General features: G+C 41.8%; 2 protein-coding genes across 3 annotated transcripts in view; one reads left to right on the top strand and one right to left on the bottom strand.

Annotated features, from left to right (window-relative positions):
• Positions 1–20707, bottom strand: part of LOC108104324 (potassium voltage-gated channel protein eag) — a 64185-nt gene that overhangs the window by 32165 nt on the left and 11313 nt on the right. For both annotated transcript variants that reach the window (XM_017210308.2, XM_017210307.2), the window contains exon 3: positions 8070–8752. In XM_017210308.2, coding sequence (XP_017065797.1) covers positions 8070–8148 — 79 coding nt within the window. In that variant the 5' untranslated portion in view covers positions 8149–8752. The remainder of the gene's footprint in view (positions 1–8069; positions 8753–20707) is intronic.
• Positions 9327–10557, top strand: LOC121529860. The gene is made up of 3 exons (XM_041817863.1): positions 9327–9515; positions 9940–10165; positions 10258–10557. The coding sequence occupies exons 2-3, from the start codon at positions 10064–10066 to the stop codon at positions 10510–10512; spliced, it is 357 nt and encodes a 118-aa protein (XP_041673797.1). The 5' UTR covers positions 9327–9515; positions 9940–10063; the 3' UTR covers positions 10513–10557.

The following is a 20707-nucleotide window of genomic DNA, read 5'->3' as shown; positions in this document are numbered from 1 at the left end:
TTCTTTTTGTGCAAGTGTCTGTGTGTGTGTGTGTGTGTTTGTAAGTGCTAGTGGGTTGACCAACTCTCGTACACGCACACATACACAGTTCGAAACCCACACACAGACAGCCGCAGAGCTGTTGGCGCCATCGGTTTGCCACGCTTCGCTACGCCTCGCATTTGCTGATGCCACATTAAAGTTTTTGGCCCCGTCAACGTCGTCGCCATCGTCATTGCTACTATAGTGTGTGTGTGTGTATTGGGGAGGGGTGGTGGGTAGGGAGGAGGGATGCCTTGGCTGATAAATAAAAAAAAAAAAAGAATGGCGAAAAAGTTGATTGCGTAAACTTTCAACTCGGTCCAAAACCAGCAACAAAGTGGCCAGGAAAAGCAGCCAACTTTTCCCCAGTTTCGAAGTGCAAGAGCGAGTTTTAGTTTCACACACTTACAAGTACTCACACATACATACATATATATAAACACGTATGTGTGTGTGTATCCCCAGGATACAAATGTATACAAGTGTGAGTGTGTGTTTGTTGGCCACCCTTTAGCCTCTCTCTCTTGGCCTCTTGTTCCATCCTTTTGCTTCCATTTTGCATTTTGGCCGCAACTTTTGCGCTGCGTTGCGTGTTGCGAGTGGCCCCAAAAAGCAATGCTACACTTTTGTGCCAAGCAAATTAGCCACGCACTCACACACCCTCAAAACTCAAACAGGCACACACACAGACACACACATACACGTTGGCTAGAACGAGATAGAAAGCAATATGTTTTTTGCGGAAAGGAAGAGAAAACGGCACTTGGCACGCGATTTTTAGTGAATTTTCAGTGGCCACCTCAAGTACTTAATGCTGAAGCATCGCCTTATCAACATTTTGATTAATATCCTTAGATCTAAGTAAGTAACTAATAGTTAGTACTTGCAGTTGCTTGAGCAAATGGTAGTGACAATGTTAATGTACTATTCTGTTAGGTATTTTATTGCTTTATTTGAATTTAAGCAGAGGGAAGCGTTCTACCTTTCTTTTTGATTTTCCCAAACAGGGAAATCAGAGCTATGTTTATCCCAAAACCAAATAAGTTGAACCAATGTAGTAGTAAGTCCATATTTATATTTTCACATCGTTAGTAGTGCATTTTGGAAAACCTAATACCAAGCAAACGCAGCTGATTTTCCCCTTTTTTTTCTACATTTTTCAGGGAAAGTTAAACTAAAATGGATTGCAATGTGAAACTCTTTGGGGGGTATTAATTTTCCTTTACATTTTTCACAGACAAGAACTCAGAAGCTTAACGAAAATCACAATGAGGTTTATTTCTATTACAAAAATACCAAAAATGTTCAATATTTGTGCAGATTTTCAATTTTGGGTTCTAATTTTTCACAATTTAAGAATGAAAAATGGAAAATGTAAAGTTAATGTAAGTTCTTAAAACACTCTAAAAACAGTTTTAAAGCCTACATCCACAGAATCCTCACAGTTGGGAAATGCTTTCCCCCAATAACCACCCCTTTCTCCTTTTACCCCTCAACTTCTATACAATGGGTTCTGGCAGGGATTAGGCTGCGTCTTAATTTTGATGTGGTCTGCTCTGCCACTTTCAGTAGAGCCCAGTTTCAGGCCAACCAACAGGGGCACACCTGCCAGGCACTTCACACTGACATGATGAAGGGAATTGGTTGGGTGGGGGGCATAGTGGGCAACAACAACAACAACAACTTAATCCAATTTGACTGGACGGAGGCGAAACTTGGACTTGGCCCAGCGGCCATGCCTACCCCGCTGACCACCGTGGTCATTCTTAAATGGCCTTTTACTTAATGCTAAGTGTCGTTTGACTACTCTGCCCCCTCGCCCCAGCGCTCTCTTCTCTTCCCTTCGAAACCCAAAAACCCTCAGCCCCACAGACCACCCCACCCCCGTAAAAGCAGTTGGAACTCACGCGCACGCTGTTGTCTAATTAAAGCGATTTAGCTTTGGTCACATGTCGATAATAATGGTGGAATAACTTTTGTGGCATATCCCGCGTGGCATAATAATGGATGGGGAAGTGGTAAATGAGGTCTCGGCCTGACCACCAACAGCGAAGGAGGCCTTTGGTCTGGGCTGGGGGATTATAAACGCAATCCTCATAAATTACGCAAAAGTCACAGTCGCCGTTCGCCCGCAATCAAAAAGCGTGGGAGTTAAGAATAATGGACGCTACCTAGTAAGGTGAAAACGTCTAGGGCGGTGCTCAATCAATTGTCGCCACCTGGTTAGGTGAAGCTAACTGGCCTCATGGTCAGGTTTTGGCCATGGCATTGAAGGCCTTCTGGCAGCAGGCCATCGAAAAGGTGGGCATTGATTTCCATGGAATTTCTGGCAAAGGTCAAAGAGCCGCAAAAGCTGGATAAGCCGAAGAAAGGTAAAAGAAACTGTAAAATATTCCTTAAATGCAGCAAAAATTTTCATTTATTGCTTTAACTTCTTGATTTGGCTAAAATCTGCTAGCCAAAAGCCTAATGAAAATGTTAGAAAACCTCCTTGAAATATTCACCTTTCCCTCAAGCATTCCTTGACACTCAGTTACTTTCCTTTTGGGGGCGTTGATTGGTGGCTCAATTGTTATGATTACACCTTAGCGTAGCGCCGCGACAACGTGGCGTATGATTAATGTCCTGCAAATATTTCACCCCCAAGCTGGCTTTCCTACCGCACCACAATGGCCAAATGACACGAAATCTTTGCACTCAACTCACCTTTTGGCCAAAAAGGAAAAGTGTTTATTTGAATTTTCGCTCTTTCTTTGTTGGCTCTGATTTACTGTTGCGTGCAAAAGTCCGAGCTCGAGTCTGAAGTCTGAAGTCCGAACTCTGTAGTCCTTGTCAACCTTTTTTTGTTTTTTTTTTTTGGCCAGGTCAGTGTGGATTATTATTATTGCTATTGCTGATGTTTTTTACTTGCCACAGCTCTTCAGTGTTTCCTTCCTTTACATTTTTCACAAGGCACTCACTCGCCATGCTTTGACCTTCTGGCCATGTGGCGGCAGGCAGCGCCAAGGGGGGCGGGCACCTTTAAGGCTGGGTAATGGGGTGCAGTCGCGCATTTCCGGCCGCCCGAAAAAAAACCGAAAAACGGGTCAAAGACGCAGTCCCAGCAACAGCAATAGCAATGGAAAAAAGCCAGCAATAACAACCACACAATAACAACAAACAACGCGAAAAGTTAAGTGTCGCAAACTGAAAACGCAAGCAGAGCAAGGCAAACGAAGGCAAGGCAAGGCAAGGCAAAGCAAAGCAAAGAAAAGGTAACAAATGAGACTCACTCAGTGTGAAAAAGAGAAGGGAAGAGAGTTTTCCTTTTCCCTTAAAAATCAATAAATGTAATGACCGCCGCCCTCTACCTCTACCCTTCCCCAGAGGGAAAAAACGTTAATTTACACGAACGAGCGACAATAACAAAAACAAGCGTGGCGAAAAAGCAGCAACACAGACGGCAAAAAAGGAAAACAGAATTAAACAAACAAACAAATAAGCGACAAAAACCAAACTGAAAACGAAATGAAAAATGAAAATCAATAATAAACACACAAACACACACACACACACATATACACTGACATCGTCTGCAGGAGGAGGAGGAGGAGGAGGAGGAGGAGGTTGTGGGGCAGAGCGGACAATGATTGTACATAATTGCAATTGTTCAACGATTGGCCTGCGTGTGGGCGTTTCCCAGTGCGGCTTGTTGCATGCCACAGCACGGTAACTCCGCTTGCATATACACAAATTAGTCTGCCATCTCTCTTTCTCTCTCTCTTTCTTTTAGCATAGCTCTATCTCTTTCTGTTTGTGCCAACGTATGCGTAGATGCGATTATGCTGATTCTGTATGACAGCTGCCCTGGGCATCCTTTTGCGTCACTGGCTCTCAATTTTCCACACACGCAAAACAGGCTTATCTCAATTTCCACCACAGCATTATTAATCCATTACTTTTTTTTTCAGCGGGGCAGTTCGGGTAGGGAAATTCGAGTTGAATTTTTCACCGCAATCCGGGGCTTTTGTCGTGTTTATAGTTCAGATTGTTCACCTGTTTTTTTTGCCTTAATTGAAAAAAGAAAAGAGCAACTCTTTTAGCCAACTTCAATCCAATCTGGCCAATTTATGTTCCATTAGCTTCGATTCGAGTTCAAGCTGAGCTGTGGTGGTTTTTTTCTCTTCCTCAACCAAAACCAAGCCAAGCTGATTCATCGTTCATTTCGGTTATCATTTATCCATCGAAGGAGGTTGCCGCCGCCGCCGCCGCAGCCCAACAGCTCTGACCTGGGCAAACAACTCAGGCAGCCAAGGCATTGATGGATATCGGCCAGGCACGTGTTTTCTTTTGTGGGCCACGAGGCGTATGCGTAATCAATTGTCAACAGGCAGGGAAAACACTCACAAGAATGGATGCACAGAAAGAAAACTTGTAAGCATGTTTATAAAAATATAAAAATCTTCATTAAAATTGCATAGAAATATCTTTAAATATTCTCCGATTTCTTTTTAGATTTTTCCTTAACGTGTAAATGGCAAATCAAGCCTAACTTTGGCTAACCTTTTACTAATATCTCCTGGGCACTTTTTGCTGCTAGTGCTGCTGTTCTTCCTTTTTTCTCCATCTGCTGTTGTTGTTGCTAATGTTGTTTGGCCTGCTGACGAAGATCAAACAGGCCGCGCCAAGTGTCGAGCTGCGACCTCCTAAGGGGCAAAGGCCATGCCAGAACTCGAGGATGGGCCACAAATTCAGGGGCAGTTGCCGACGAAATGAGAGAGCAATGTGCACTCCGAGATAAACGTGCGAGGCAAACCGCAAAAGTGACAAACCCAAAAAAAAAGGCAAGCAGAGAGAGAGAGAGGGAGAGAAAAAAGAAAAACAAAACGGGCGACAACAAAAAAAAAAGAAAACAAAGATGGAAAAGAAAAACAAGGGCAAAGTTGTTTGTCTCTTTTTGCACACCTCCGTCCACTTTTCCAGGCCGCAGATAAACCACTGAAAAATGCTTGCCATCGGACTAGTCGGGATTTTTGTGGATTTTGGTTTCCCCTTACCCTACTCTCCTTGCACGAATGTGTGAGAGGTTTTCCTGGGCTGGGCTTTGCGTTCAATTTTAATGAGTTTGTTGCCAAACAAGGACAAACACACGAATTTTTGCCTATTTGCAACTTGTGGACAAATCGAACTGCCTGCCCAAAGAGGTTTTTTGGAAGGAAAAGGAAAAAGCGGTGAGGGGCGAGTAACGGGGCAAGGGTAACCAGCCGGAAGCGTGAGGCATAAAGTCAACTAATTAAAAAATCTGCCTAAGCCAGTTGATCTTTTTTGTTTTTTTGGGTGGGGAAGGGCGGTGAGGCAGTGTCTTTGGTCAGTTTATCGCCAACGTGGCTAAAAAACGTGGCAGCCCAAACAAACACCACGAAATGGTGGGCCATTTTTCCCATCCTCAACATTTATCCTTCTTTAAATTTTCCAACCCATTTACTACGCTTGATGGATTTCTGGATGGAAAGGGGAAACTGTGGCTGTCTAAGCTGGGAGAGGGAAACTTTCTGGTATTAACAAAAATATTAGAAGCTTTTGAAAACAATCTTGGCTTTTGGTAAGTTATTTGGAAACTGTTGGGAAATTGGATGAAAAACTATAACTAACTGTTGAATTTAATTACCCCGAAAAGGCTAAGGCAATAACCCTTTTAGCCATATATTCAATACCCAAATTGATGGCAAACAAAATCAGGACAGAGTCAAGGACCGCGAAAGAAGGTTAAGTGCGGTAGACAGACGTGTATCGTGCAGACATTCAAATAAAGCCACGCATTTTCCAGGGCTAACATTACGCTTTTCCGCTACCTTTTTCCCCTTTCCTTTCCCATTTCCATTCCCAATGACTTTAACTTCAATCTGCGTTCGTTTCTTTTTTCCTTTCCTTTTTATAGATGTGTGTTTGGCATGAAAATCACATTAGAATCTATTGCTTTACCTGACGACCCATTTCCCTCAGCCATTTGCATTCCCCGTCCTTGCCTTGTGCATATCCTTTATGGCATTTCCAGTATCTGTATATATGTATATATGTATCTGTATATGTATCTGTATTCACATTTGTATCTGTATCTGTCCAGGTTCCAGGTTAGAATTCTCTTTCCTTCTTCCCTCAGCGAACTAAAAGCCGTTTTACTTTTCTGCTCACTTGTGCTGCCAACAAAAACGTGAAATCCTTTTGGAAAAGGCTTTGCGTCTTCACTGTAATCCGCTTTCGACAGTTTACTGGTTGGGGGAAGGGCAAAATGTGCTCGGGAAAATTGTATATGGAAAACTATGCGAAGGAAAGACCATAGCGAACTGTCAAGTCTCTCAAGTTTGGGCCTATCTAAACCTATTGATGGCTCCTGTACCACGCGGGGATTGCAATTGGAGCTGAAGTGGGTGGCAACCGTTGGCCAATTGAAATTGATAGAAGCCTCAATAATATTAGAGATTATTTTGGCCCTAATTGGGTCGATAGTGGAGCTTAAAATGTGTGTGTGTGTGTGTGAGCTTAATAAGGATGGAAAATCTTCTCGAATTTAACTACACATTTTCTGAAAACTCTTCGAGTTTCGCTTACAAATCGATGGAATATTTTCATATTTATTCGATCTTTATGGGAGAGATTGCCCTGCCATTTTCCCTTTCCATCCAGGATGGTGCAGCATGTTGCAGGGCACTTTGCCGGACATCTTTTGGCGATGATTAACCACAGTTGTCCGGAATACTTTTCGGCCATTTGCATTGCCAGTTGGCCAGTTGGAATGCCGGCAGTGGCTGTGTGCGTCATTCAGTCCGTCACACGCACGACACACAGAGTCAGAGTACATCTATTGTGCGTCCATTTATGTCACTCCTCTCTGATACCCAGCTTCCCCAGAATCCCCTGATCCTTCTGATCCTCCTTCTGATCTCCCCTCCCGGAATCCATTCCCTAATGAGCTGAGAAGGATGCAGTTTGGGGGGCGGCGAGAGGGACTTTTGTTAATTATCTCATGTTGTTTATGGCTGCATGTGTTGGCCCCGTTGATGGCTTGCAGTTGCTGCTGCTGCTGCTGCTGTCGTAGTTGCCATTGCAACTTTGTTGTTGTTACATGGAAAATGGAAAATTGGCAAATGGCAACTCAAGTTGCTGCGACAAGCAGGGTTTTGGTTAGGGGATTTATGTTGCTAAACCTGCTGTTGGTAGCTATACCCATTTGACTGAGAGGCTAACTCCGTAGTTGACCAATCTGAAATCCGATTTAAACTGGAGTTCCCTGTGGCTGGCTTTTCTACCGCCCCCCTTATGCCCACCCAGCCAAGCCTCAATTGGCTGCTGCCGCCCTAATTGAAAGTGTTGCCATTGACCGCAGGCCAAAAAGGGATTTCAATGCCGGGGCTCTCTCGAATAGTCAAGCACCTTCCGGACTTTCTGCCTGACACTTACCCCTCGCACTCTCCATTTTCCATTTGCCACTTGCCGCTTGCCGCTTGCCACGCCACTTGCCACTTGCCGCAGTGAAACAATTCAATTTCACTGAATCGGACATTTCTCGGTCACATGTGCGTGTGTGCCTGCCAGTACGAGTGCCAGTACGAGTGCTCTATTTATAGCTCATTTCCCTTACTCCATTTCACTTTTCACTTACACACACACACACACACACACTTTCGCACACACCCAGCATCCTGTTCACGTTGACAACTTAACGGAAAATTCATTTCACACTCTCGCCCTTTAGCTGCGACCCAAAGGGTTGCCCCACTGCCAACCGATAATTGTGTGGCATGCGTAAAATGCCGATTGCAAACGTAGAATCGAATATGCGTTGCAATGAACTGTGGCGCCTTCGGTTAAAGGTCCTTAGGAGTGCTCTGAACTGAAGCTATCTTGATTTTCTTCAAGCAGTTCAAGTTGATTATGACCTTTGGGTATTTTGATAATGAATCCTAATGAACTTTAAAGAAGGAAAAGTTACGCTTTACCCTTACCATAAACCTTAACTTCTTTCAAGATTCTCACAGAATTCCTAAGATAAAGATTTTTGAAATACTCACGCTGCGAGTTGGAGCGCCGGATGATGTTCTCGAGGAATGTGTTCTGCGGCGCAACCAGTCCACGTCTTCCGCCAGGCATTTTGCTGCCTACACGCTACGCGCCGCCCTTCCCAATCCTCGCCTGCTGCTCCTGCTCCTGCTCCGGCTGTTCCTGTGCTCCTATGCTCCCGCTCTTGCTGCTGCTGCTGCTGCTGCTGCTGGTCGCGGTGTCCTTGCACACCCAGTTTCACGTTCACTTCCGCTGACAGCTGGCCTCCTGGACTGGACACTGAGCTCCACTGACAACTGACAGGTGCTGACGGCTTGACAGTTGTCAGCTGATGGATAGATGGCCCCGCAGAGGTGACTCCTGGCGGCTACCTGGTTCCAATCGCTTTTAGATCCTAACTTCTGATTCCACAAACTGGTTTAACTCAGATGGAGATCGATCCGGGTAGAAAAAACTGATCTTGGATCTGACTCATTCGAATTCCGCAGCAGGGAATCCGCTTCCCCGAGCGTCCGTCATTCTGTCTGCCCTCTCTCTTTTTCCCCACTCACTCACACACACTCACACGCACACACACTCGCACACAGGCAAAGGACGACCTCAGACACTCATACACAGGCGGGGGAGAGAGAGAATCGCTTCGATGCTGATGACCACTTGACCATTCACACAGTCTTATCGGTTGCATATGGCACTGTGGGGAATAAACGAAAAGAAAAAGGAAAAGTTATTAGGTAAGAATATATAATATTAGCTTAGGATATGTTCTATGTTAAAGTTTGGGTTTTCAATTAGCATAACCTTTAGATAAGCTTCAAAGTTTTAAGTTTTTATAGTCTACATATAGCTGGAAGTGAAAAAAGTCAGCTTATTTTTTACTATCATGAGAGACCAGCCAGGGCTTTAGTTAATGGCCAAAATAATTGCGAAAAATTGATCTTAATATTGCCCAAAAATTTTAAAATTTTAATTAATTTTTAAAGTTTTTGTAAAGAAAAATAAATAATTTTTTTCAAATTTTAACGATATTTTTACGCCCGTGTAAATTTGAAGATCAACGGCCAACTTCCCATGTCAAATGTAATATAAATGTAAAGTGCATTGTTGAATGTAGAGTAAATGTAAATTTCAATGACAAGTGCAATGTACCAAAAATGTGCATCCGAGGGTACTAGTAATTCCCAACTCGTTCTAGTCCCTCAGTCATGAGGTACCCTCTGTGGCCACCCACAAAATCAGTCACGTCATTTTTGTGTGTGTGTGTTTGTGTTAGTACAGTGCTTCCAAGGCCTTGTTGGGGCCTCCAAGTGGTCCGGTGGTACCTGGACATGGCCGCCATGGAGGATGCAGTGCACCATGGATTTTTTTCGGAATCCAAATTCTGGACTCTGGATGACGTGTGATGCTAGACGATGCCTTCTATATCATCGATGGACATCGGCAAGCCGGAAATCAAGGTAGGTGGAAAACTTTTTCTTATTTTTACTGCATAAGCCGAGGGGCATATTTGGCCCATGATCCGCAGCTTTTGCAACGGCTTGCATGCCGTCAATGCTATGTGGATATCTATTTAGAATAAGTTAAATTAAGCTTGCCCAGCTAGGATTACTGGCAGTTCCAGTCCATCGGCTATGAAGATCGGATAGTGCTCTGCTTTGGTTTCTCTGGATTATGGACTGCTGCCACTTCGGACTTATGGAGGAGTATCCAAACGGAGATACTGGCAGGCTGTGATCACTCCTAGCTCCAGTTCATCAGCAATAGAGACCAGGTACTACTCTGCTTTGGTTTTCTTGGACTTATGGTTGCATGGAGATACTTGCTTTGGTTGCATGGAGATACTTGCTTACTAGGCTAAAATCTGTCTACTTTGCATTTCAGCGCTGGAAACATCATCGGACTTATAGAGAAGCACCCACATGGAGATACTGCCCAGCTGTGATCACTCCCAGTCCATCAGCAATAGAGACCTGGAGCTCCTCCTCGGCTTTTGTTTTTCTCGTTTATGGACTGCTGCCACTTCGGACTTAAGGAGGAGCACCCACACGGGGATACTGACAGGCTAGTGACCACAACACAGTTCCAGTCCATCAGACATAGAGACCAGGTTCTGCTCTGCTTTTGTTTTCTTCTTTCTTTGGGCTAAGGGACACATGGAGATACTTACTAGGCATCAAATCTGTTTACTCTGCATTTCAGCGCTGGAATCTGGAAACTTGTCATCAGACTTATGGAGCACCTACAAGGAGATTTGGCCCTGCTGTGATCACTCCCACTTCCAGTTCTGGTACTACTCTGCTTCTGATTTACTTTTTTTTTTTGGACTGCTGTCACGGTTTAGGGACCGACCACCGACACGGAGACATGGAGGAAATTACCAAGCATAAATCTGTCTACTCCGCATTTCTGCGATTGAAGCTGAAGCCTTCATCGTTGGCCATCCACCCAATCTAGATTATCTAAGTACTTAGCTTGTAGGTATTTGATATAAGTTGGACCATTTTAGGCATAATTAAGGCCAAGAATCAGGCCAATATCAGAATTTGGTAAAATGTTTACTTTTTTTTATGAGTTTTTATAGAAATCTACATTTTTAGATTTGAATGCAGATCTGTTAGAAATTAAAATAGAAGCTTAACGAGGTATGGCAATCCACATTGGCTTAATAAGGATAATCCAGATTTTGCATTTTCGATTAGTACCATCATCATTATTTCTAGATATGTCAAAATGTTTACAATTTCAACCTTGAATGCAGATCTGTTCGGAATTAAAAAACAAGATCAACGAGGTATTACATTCAATGTTTCGACTATTATTGACTTAGTTATGAACAAAACTCTGCAATTTTGGGCACCAAATCAAGTATACGTCTATTGTACCATCATCAAAATTTTCAAAAATGCTCCAAAAACCCAGCATATCCAGCATCAAACGTCATCGAAAGTCCAACACATGGATCCATGATGCACTGCATCCTCCATGGAGGCCATGTCCAGGTACCACCGGACCACTTGGAGGCACTTGGAAGCACTGTACTAGAAGACACACACACACACACACAAAAATGACTTGGCTGAGTTTCACCGGCCAACAGCGCCCTAGTCATAACATTTCTGCTAGAACCAGTTGGGAATTACAAGTGCCGCGGAGTGCACAAAATTTCGGCTAACATTGAGTTAACTAATTTTATTGTTAATTAGTCGTTAACATTCAAAAGTTAACATTCAGTTAGCTTTTTTCGGTTGATTTTTAATTTTTTTAAATGTTCAAATGGTCAAATCTAAAATTTTACTGATTTTTTGTAAAACTTTTTTTTTTTCTCTTCATAAGAATTTGTGATAATGTTTAATATTTTCCAAGTTTCCAAGTTTTGGGCATGGGAAAAGCCTATTTTCCTGGATTATTTGTTGTCATTAATTAAGCCCTAGCTGGTAACCCATGGACGTCGGAAATATTTTGGGTTTTCTACAGATTAAGTTTCATATGGGCTATAAAAAGTGAAAATGAACAAGATTTTCTTTATGGTGCAGATTACTTAGGAATATTTTGAGTCACCAAGTTACCAATTACCATTCAAACGCCTTCCAGACCTTTAGCCATAAATGACAAAGTTCTCATTGGTTCTCATTCTCATCCAAAACCAAGCGCAAAGACAATTCCATATTTCGACCATTTTAGGCTTTGCTATGGTACTATTACGGAGTTTTAATTGGAAAAATCAGGTATCGGGTATACAAAAAGATAAAAAAAGAAAATTGCTTCTTTCTGCACTGGGATTTGAGCCGCTGTACTTCGGAGTTTCAATGCTCTACCCCCTGAGCTATTCAAGCTGACATAAGTTTTCAAAACTAAGCTAAAACTAACCGATGTACATCCTGTCATTTGGAAAGTGTAATGCTAAGGACGAGAACCGAAGTAGGCTGTTGCCGACATACTTTAACTAATCGAACTGGGTGAAGTTTATATTTAACATTTGAAAACTGTCTCATCGCCGCCGACGGTAGCGCTGGGGGCAAAGTTGCCCCCAAAATGTTAAGGCGCCGTCGGTCTGGGTTCGAGTCCCGGTGAATATCTAAGAGCATGGAAACACGAGAAAATGGCCGGTACTATAAATGATGTCAATAGACAATGTCTTTAGAAGGTAGTAGAAAATATCTGTGAAATATTAGAAACTTTATAGAAAACAATAAATTTGACTTACAATTTAAAGAGTGAATAAAGAAATTTGTAGTTTTTTTTTTTTAAGTGTTTAAAGATAAGGTTATCAAAGATGTTTATTTTGTTCAATAATTTGCCTTCAGTTTGGACCATTAATAGCTTAGCTAGGGAAAAAATTCGATACTTTTAGGGGAAAAATAAGGAAAGTCAAAGTTTTCAAAACAAAATCCACAGCTGAAAGGACGCTGGTTCTGTTTATCAACAAACTTTATTTTATTATTATAATTGATTTTAGAATTACGATTATTGTAGTTAGTTTATTTATATTTGAATTAAGAGTTACTTTAAGGTACTGAATGTTAGATAAGCCCTATAAACCTCATAAGAACATCAAACTAGAGAACATTAACTCATGGCCATAATAAATCTGCCAAAACAGGTAAACTAGAGAGAAGTTAACCTACTTTTTGGCTACTTTTCTGATATAAATACAATTTATATTCGACTAAAAGTACAGATAAATGGCAAGGCCAAACTAAACAAGATTGAAATTCGAGTGGACTTAATCTGGTTTAATCCCTGGCTCTTTGCCACTGCCATTGCAACTGTAAACTGCAAACTGGAAGCTGAGAAGGTGGCACAATAAATTCCATTTATTTATCAGTCAATTTCGCACGAATCGAGGCTCTGGCCAGAGATTAAAGCCTAGTCCTTAAACTAATTGAAAACTAATCAAAATGGTGTTAAAATGTTGCAAAAACCAATTACAGGATCACAAAAAGAAGGCAAACATTATGACAATCTGCTAATATTTGGCTTAGTAATTGGCCTTACCCCCAAAAAAACGTAATTCGATGACAAATTAATGACAGTTCTTAATTCTCCAAAAATTAATTGAGGCATGAAAAGGCAATGGAAATCAATTAAATTGTATTAAATGTCTTTTTCTTGTTATGCTGCATGCCTGTCACATGCAAATTTGCTGCCAAGTTGCATTAATAATGCAGTTTATGCAATTTAAATATGGTAACATTAAGTATACGCAATGTGTAACCATCTATCTCTCACCACTCCCCCAACAATTCCCATTGATTTGTGCACTTGGGCAGAAGTTGTGCAAATTTTGCACAAGTTTCGTAATTAATTATGATAGTCGAACCGACAACAAGGCGTATGCGTAATATGTGTATTGTTACCAGCAAATGTTAGGTTTATCTTGCTTCTATATACATATGGGTTATATGTATATATATATACAGATAAATACATTACACAATAGGCATCGCAAATCTTGTTTTGCCCCCCCCTCAATGAGTCCCATAATTTTCGGCACATAACTCTTTCTGTGAGGCAAAGGCCCGACCAAAATGCTCATTAAGTGCACCCTAATGAGCAGTCGACCTGCCATCAATTAGACCCCTCAATTACGCAACTCGATTAGCCAATTATCAGGGCTACCCCAACCAGCCAGCTAAGTAAAGCCACGGAATAAAATTCAAGGAATAACCCAAGTCGAGTGCCGCCTGCCAAGTGCAGTCAGCAAACAAATTGACTAATTAAAGAAGACAGCCGAACAAAGTTAACAGCAAAGTTGATTCACTTGTCCGACACGCACTAATTACAAACTGCAGGAAGTTCACTGCCTAACAGAAGGATGAGGACTCTCCTCTAACCCAGGAGCCTAGCACAGCCAGGTCTTCTGCCTTGCATCACAGGAACAGACTCATTAGGATCGGATTGAGAGAGCCGAGTTGAAATTGGCAAAAGGAGAAGGCAGTGCGTGCAGCGGCGGCTGAAACTGAAACATGAGGATTATGAATAGCTGGGAATCAGGCGAAGCCAAGTCAGTGGGTAGTCACAAGGAGGGAATCATTAGACCCAGGCATTGCAACAAGATGTTTGCATTTAAAGGTTAAATGTACATCAAACTAGAGAGGAATTTGTGGGTTAAATGAGTAGTAGACTTAATAGAGGTAGTTTAGGGATGAGTTGAACCTTGTAAGCATTTCAAATTGAGACTGTAACGAGATCTGAAGCGACTTAAATGGTTTCTTAAGAGGTTAAGCTAAGTATTTTCTTACTAAAATATAAAACTTAAACCTTAATTATTATAAAAAACAACAAACTACACTTTACTTTCTAACATTTCCATCTCAAAATTGTTAAAAATTCAAGAAACCAGCTAAAGTTTTGTATATTCCTTAGAAAACCAGCTTAGTTTTTCCCGCAACTTCAAGTTACCTTACCCAAGACCCCCTCCATAACATTCCAATTCCATTTAACATAAAACTTCTTGCAATTTTCTATAATTTTCCTTTGAAAACTCTCACTAAACTGTCTAAAATTGGCTTTTCCAAATGGCCAGAACAGCAATTACTAGAAGGACTTTTCATATTCAATTTCTTCAACAAGTCAAGTTGAGTTCGTCTTGTCCAAGCCTGATTCCTCTGTAAATATTCTATATTTGCTGGGAAAATGTTGCCACAACTGTTGCACAGTGGAAATAGAGGTGGCAGAGTAGTAACTCTACAGAGAGCCCCCTTTCCCCTTCCTTTTCTGACACTAAGCCTCTGTCCTGTTTTTGGTCCTGTTGCTGTTGTTACTCTTCCAGCAGGAGGACTGCTAGCTGAGCTCAGTAATCTTTAATTTCATTAAAATTCAAGCAACGACAGCTTCTTTGTCCTGGTGGCAAGCTCCTTGTTGTTCTTGCTGTTGTTGGACTATGGATGTTGCCGATGTTGCTGGTGCTGCTGCTGCTGCCGTAAGTGCTTATTAGAGGGCGAAAGAAACACTTCAGTGTAAGCGAGTAGCGCTCTCAGGCATTTATGAATTTTCTGGCTTTAATGCGTGGCGCAGGAGGAGGAGTAGGAGCAGGACCAAGAGGAGCAAGAGCAGCAGGAGCAGTAGAAGTAGCTGGCCCAGTGGCCCAGTTGAAGGAACAGCAAGAGAAGGGTCAGCAGATGGATCTCGGGGGCTTGGGTTGGCATGGTAACTGGCATAAACTTTGCCAACAATGCCGCACTTTCTCCTCCTCATCCTCCTCCTCCTCTTCCTCACTTTACACCCTTCATATTGGCTGGCTTATCCTGTCCCAATGCTGATGCTGATGCTGCCCCAGCCATGTCCTATACCCATAATGCATATAATTAACTGCAACTTGCCGCTCCGTGTTTGCCACAGGGATAATGGACGCCAATTCAGAGCTGATCCGAAGTTAAGGCGCATCTCCTTTTGGAAAGCTAATGAACCGAGGAAGATGATGGCACGATGATGCATCAAAAGAATAGACGATGATGCAAGTCTTGGGGCAATCAATAATGAGCCTTCGATAAAGTTGCAACTTCCTTTTGCGTATAAATTGGGGAAATTTAAAAGGAAATTTACGTATTTTTTGCAAATAAAGGCTGAAAAAAACTTTGAATTATTCCACACAAAATATTGATCGCTGGCCAATCTAATTATGACCCTTAACCTGCCCAACTGTCAGGCATACACTACTAAAACGCACTGTACTGAGTGCTGTCAATTTGAGGACCAATCGCAAAATCGCCCACTGACGTCACAGGCCAAAAAGGAGGCAAAATAGGAACGGAAAGTCAAGCCTCTCAGCACTCGCCTATTTATAATAAATGGAATGTCGCCACGCCCCTTAATATGCCCCACGCTCTCTTCAGTCTCCTCGCGCCCCCACCCCCCTTTAGCTGACACACTTGCCACATGCCATGGCCCCTATTTTCCACCATTTTCCACAATTTCCCCCAAACCCAAACCCAAACCCAAACCCAGCACTTTTGCACCTTGCATCACATGAAAAACGAGTGGAGTTTTACTAGCTGAGTGTAGCTATGTGTGTGTGTGTGTGTGTGTGTGTGTGTATGGGTATGTGGCAAGGACCAACTACAACTATTTTGGACGTATATGTGGCAGCCACTATGGACGTTGCACTGAGAGAAAATAGGTGTTAAAAAAAGGGAAGAAAATATCAAAAAGGAAAAATTTATATTTTTAATTTTTTTAAAACGATAACAGAAAGATTAAATCCTTGTTATCGATAGCGATATCCCCTTAAAAATTTTGAAAAAAAAATTCAAATTAAGACACAACTTTCCTATTTTTCCCCAGTCTGCTGACGTTTTCGTTGGCGTTGGCGACCGAATGACCACGAGAACGTAGCAGGACAAACGATGCCACAGGATGACGCTCACCTTGCCCCACAAAGCGCAGCATCAGCATCAGCAGTGGCTGAGGCAGTGGCAGTGTCAGAGGCAAAAGCGGAAAACCAGGAGGCGACTATACATTTTAATTTGTTGCAGCTCTAAGAGTTCGCCTTCCCCTGCACCCCCTTTGGGCCAAAATTCCCCACCGAAAGCTGAGCCCCTTCTCATTTTATGGCTCACTTCAAGTACGTCATAAAAATTAACATGAAAGGGTCAAAGGGGGGTCAAGGGGGGACCTTAAAGGATAAGAAGCAGCTAAGATGGCAGCGAATCAAATGACACTGGATATGGTCTGCTAGGGGTTAAGTAAGAACGTTTAACAAGTTCTAAGGATTTGAGTTTTTAAGTTTTGAAGGTAAGAAAGGGAAGTCTAAACTTTAATTTGTCTTAAAAATTTCTTAATAATACTTTCAGAAAGACTTCCTCATGGCTTAAGTTAACTAAAAACTTTCCTAGGACTTGGAAAAACTAGAAAAAACTCCACTGACAAGGAAGGGATTTGTATCTACCCACTCTTCCTTGATGACACTCCAAGCCCCTGATCCCTCTGATCGCTTGAACTTTAAGGACGAATCAAGCTGGTTTATATCCACCCCACCCAGCCACTCCCACTCCTATGCATATAGATATGTATTTACATACACTACACACACACACACACACACACACACACACACCACCCATTGCCCCTTCGCCCATTCATTCGGATTTAATTTCCGGTGTACTGCGTTCAGCTTTCAAATATTAATAGAGAACCGGCATTATTAATGAGATGGTGTCATCAAGAAAATGAAGCTGCCACCCTTCCCTCGGCAACCACTCCCCCTCCCTACTACCCACTACCCACTCTCCACTTCCCATTCCTCACTCCCTTTAGGTATATACATTTTGTGCGCTCACCTTTTTGGATACTTTGCCATTGTGGACTATTCAAAAATTTATAAACTTTGTTGCCATTCGCTTTCAGTTCCATGTAGCCAGGAACTTGGCTCAAACGTCTAAGCCAAAAACTCACCGAATGTTAGAGGGAATTTCTAAGTGGGAAGTACTACTAGTATGTGTGTGTGTGTGTGGGTGTGTGTATAGGGAAATCCCTTAACCTGGCCAATGGCTAATTACCTTGTTTGGCTTCGAAACTAGAGTGTGTGTTTCTGACATGGCTATGGATTGCATATGCAACATTTTCCAGTTTCCACAGTTTCCACTTTTTCAGTTTCCAGTTTTTCACATTTCAATTTCCATTTCCATTCCCAAGGCATTCACAATTTTTTCCAATATTCGCTTTGACAACAAATTTTACGCTCTGTGGACAAATCATTGTTATCCCCGCAGAAAAAGAAGAAAAAAAAAGGGAAGGGAAGGCAGAAAACCACCCATTCCTACCTCCCATCAAACTATATAATACGTTTTTGTTCCAACACCCCACCCCCCCCTTTTGGCATATATGTATGTATGATATATGCATGTTAGAGTGGGGTGGGGGGTGGTGTATATATCCCATTCGGAAAGCACAATTGTTGCAACAATTACACAAACACAAATGCAGGGGAAACCAAAACAAAGCGGCAAGCCCAGTGTGGGAGAGAGGGAAAAACAGCAAACGGAAAACAAAGCTCATGGGGACAATAGGCTGCTCGACTTGGTGGTGACTAAAGGGAGGCACAGGCAGTCTAAAAGAAGGCTAAGAGGGGGTTGCCCCCCTCCCACCACACAGCAGTCGAAGTTGAAGAAAAAAAGCAGACGAAGAACAGACCAAGGATGCGCTGGCCGCAGGACAATGGACCTCCCATAAGAAAGGCTACTTGGCTTCGATTGAATTGGTTTTCCCCAAATGAAAATGGTTGGCTATCTTCTCTGATATATCAGTTTTCCAGAGTCCCCCTGATAAAGGGTCTAAGCTTAATGTTTACATAGGATCTGGCATATATAGAATAAATTATTGGCACTGATATGAAAATGTTTTTCAAATCAAAGAAGGAATCTTTTTCTTTCCTTGGAATTTATTTCCATTTTCTTTTGGTAAACTTAACTTAACCTCTTTCAACCTCATAAATTGCCCAACTGACCTGATATTGACTTTTGATTTGTGATTTTACAACCTTAAATGCCAGAAATTATTACCACCACGACAGGCTGTAAATTAAATAAATGTTAAACTTTGTAAATTGCAATCGAACACTTCTGCCAGAGATTTATGGGAATTTTCATTGGAAAATTTAGCATTTCACAGTAATTAATAAATATTTCCATAAACTTCAAATATCATTAAAAATGAGTTGCTATTAAATATGGAAAATAATTATTAAATTCGCGGCTTATTTAATCATTAATAAGCACTTTTAATTGAAGTGTTTTTGGCCAAAACAGTTTTCCATTATATTGACCTGTCAATATTTCGTGGAAATTAATAAGCTTTCACTTCAGTTTCAACTTTCTTATCTTAGTTAGCAGCCAGCCAGCCAGTGGGCTTTAAACTGTCAACTTAAGCTGCAAATTTGAGAGGGTTTAAGTCGTTAAAATTGACATTCATTATTGTTTTTAATTGATATCAATAAATTATCCAAAAATAGTAACAAAAATCCAAAGTTCAACAGCAATATTCTGGCCAACATCAAGTGGTTTCGAAGTCAGCCTTTTTGTAATCATGGAAAACCCCTCTAAAATGCATTGAATTTTCAGCAATTACATTACCATTTTCCATCATCAAAAAACTAACTTAAAAAACTACTGCGATTTCTCCTGCAGTTTACCTAAATCAAGTCCAGCAATCAGCAGCCATCCTTATCCTCGTAAATTAAAGTCAAACAGGTTACCAACCAGCCCTGCCGTAGCTCCTTCAAAGTCGACTTCTGACCACCACCACACGCCGGAGCAGAAAAGGTCACCCCAGTTCCACGAAGGCGGTTGCAATCAGCTATGGTCAAAGACCCAAGGAGAACACCCACCCAAAAAAAAATAAAAGGATTCCCCTGATTCCTACAACCATGATGGGACTCCCAGGCCAGGCCAAACCGCCGACGCATTTGGCGCCTAGGGCTGGGCTAATTGATTGACATTTCCTGTCGCAGCCCAAGCAGCCCAACCCTCCTCCTCTCTGCACTCCTCGTCCTTTTGTTTTCCCAGCTCCTTGGGAAATATATGTGCACAAGTCAGTGCTACTTGGGTATGCGCATAAATACATATACTTAACCTTGATTTTGCCAAGTCGTCAGCCCAAGTTGCCTAAGGGCCTCCGACTGGAACTGCTAACTGAAACTGCACAGTAAGAAATGTGAGTATTAAGAATATCTAACTAAGTCTAGTAGGGTTTTCAGTAAGCTAAAGCTTAGTTTAGATTTAGTAAGATTAATGATCAAACTGCTGGAAAGTCTTTCGAGAACTCCTAAAACTATAATCCTATAGAAGTTAAAGTTAAGAAAAGAAAAGACAAGACTTATCAGATAACAAATTTACATTTTCCCCTTAAGATTCATGATATCATAACACTATATATATGAACAATCTTCCCATAAACTATATATACAATATAGAAAAAGCCAAACATATTTTTCCACCATGTAGAACCTGAAACTGGGCCTGACTTTTGCGTGCCAAGTTGGGCCGCCTTGGCCGGGCTGGCAAAGTAGGCCAGCGCCATTTCATTAACCCAAGACAACAATAACAGCAACAACAACAAGCGCAAAAGAAAATCTATTTTGGGATTCCCCATTCCCAAGATAAATATTTCACTTGAAGGAGATTGCATTGAGGACCCGAACCGTTTTTGGCCAAATTTCTTTTCCCAAACCCAAAAACCAAATGCAGTAAGTAAAATCGATCTGTGTGGAAGTGCTAACTAAATCCTGAGCAAAATCTAAGGACATTATCCCCGGACTAATGCCTTGAATGCCTCGGATAATGCCTTCTATTTGTCTTGGCCCCTCTGAGTGAGTCATTTTTATTCATATTTTGTAGTTAATTAGGCGGCGCCAGTGCCAAAAGCATTTCTCAGCATATGAAAAATAAATGGAGATGAGTATTCATTAAATTAATGGAGTGGGAGATGGCAGAGAAGCGGCTGGAGTGAGATTTTTCTTTACGCTTTTGCCCTTGGAAAAGCTGAAGTCCTCTTAGGTCTGTACTTGTGAAATATTTTAAGATTTTCCAGGATTTATTTGAGTAATTCTTTAATAATAATTAGTCTTTTTTAATAAGTTACCTTGAAGAATTTATTCCAAACATTAACTGCCTAAACATAGGGATATATATTAGCTTAATCTGAAGGAAACCCA

This window comes from Drosophila eugracilis, unplaced genomic scaffold (assembly GCF_018153835.1).
Source record: "Drosophila eugracilis isolate 14026-0451.02 unplaced genomic scaffold, ASM1815383v1 contig_1985, whole genome shotgun sequence".
Classification (NCBI taxonomy): Eukaryota; Metazoa; Arthropoda; class Insecta; order Diptera; family Drosophilidae; genus Drosophila; species Drosophila eugracilis.
This window is presented reverse-complemented; position numbering and strand designations above follow the sequence as displayed.

What these genes read in the sequence shown, in the direction of transcription:
- LOC121529860 (XM_041817863.1), top strand. Translation starts at nt 10,064, where the DNA reads ATGGACTGCTGCCACTTCGGACTTAAGGAGGAGCACCCACACGGGGAT. An exon ending in CCATCAGACATAGAGACCAG is followed by an intron (nt 10,166 to 10,257) that starts GTTCTGCTCTGC and finishes TCTGCATTTCAG; the next exon opens with CGCTGGAATCTGGAAACTTG.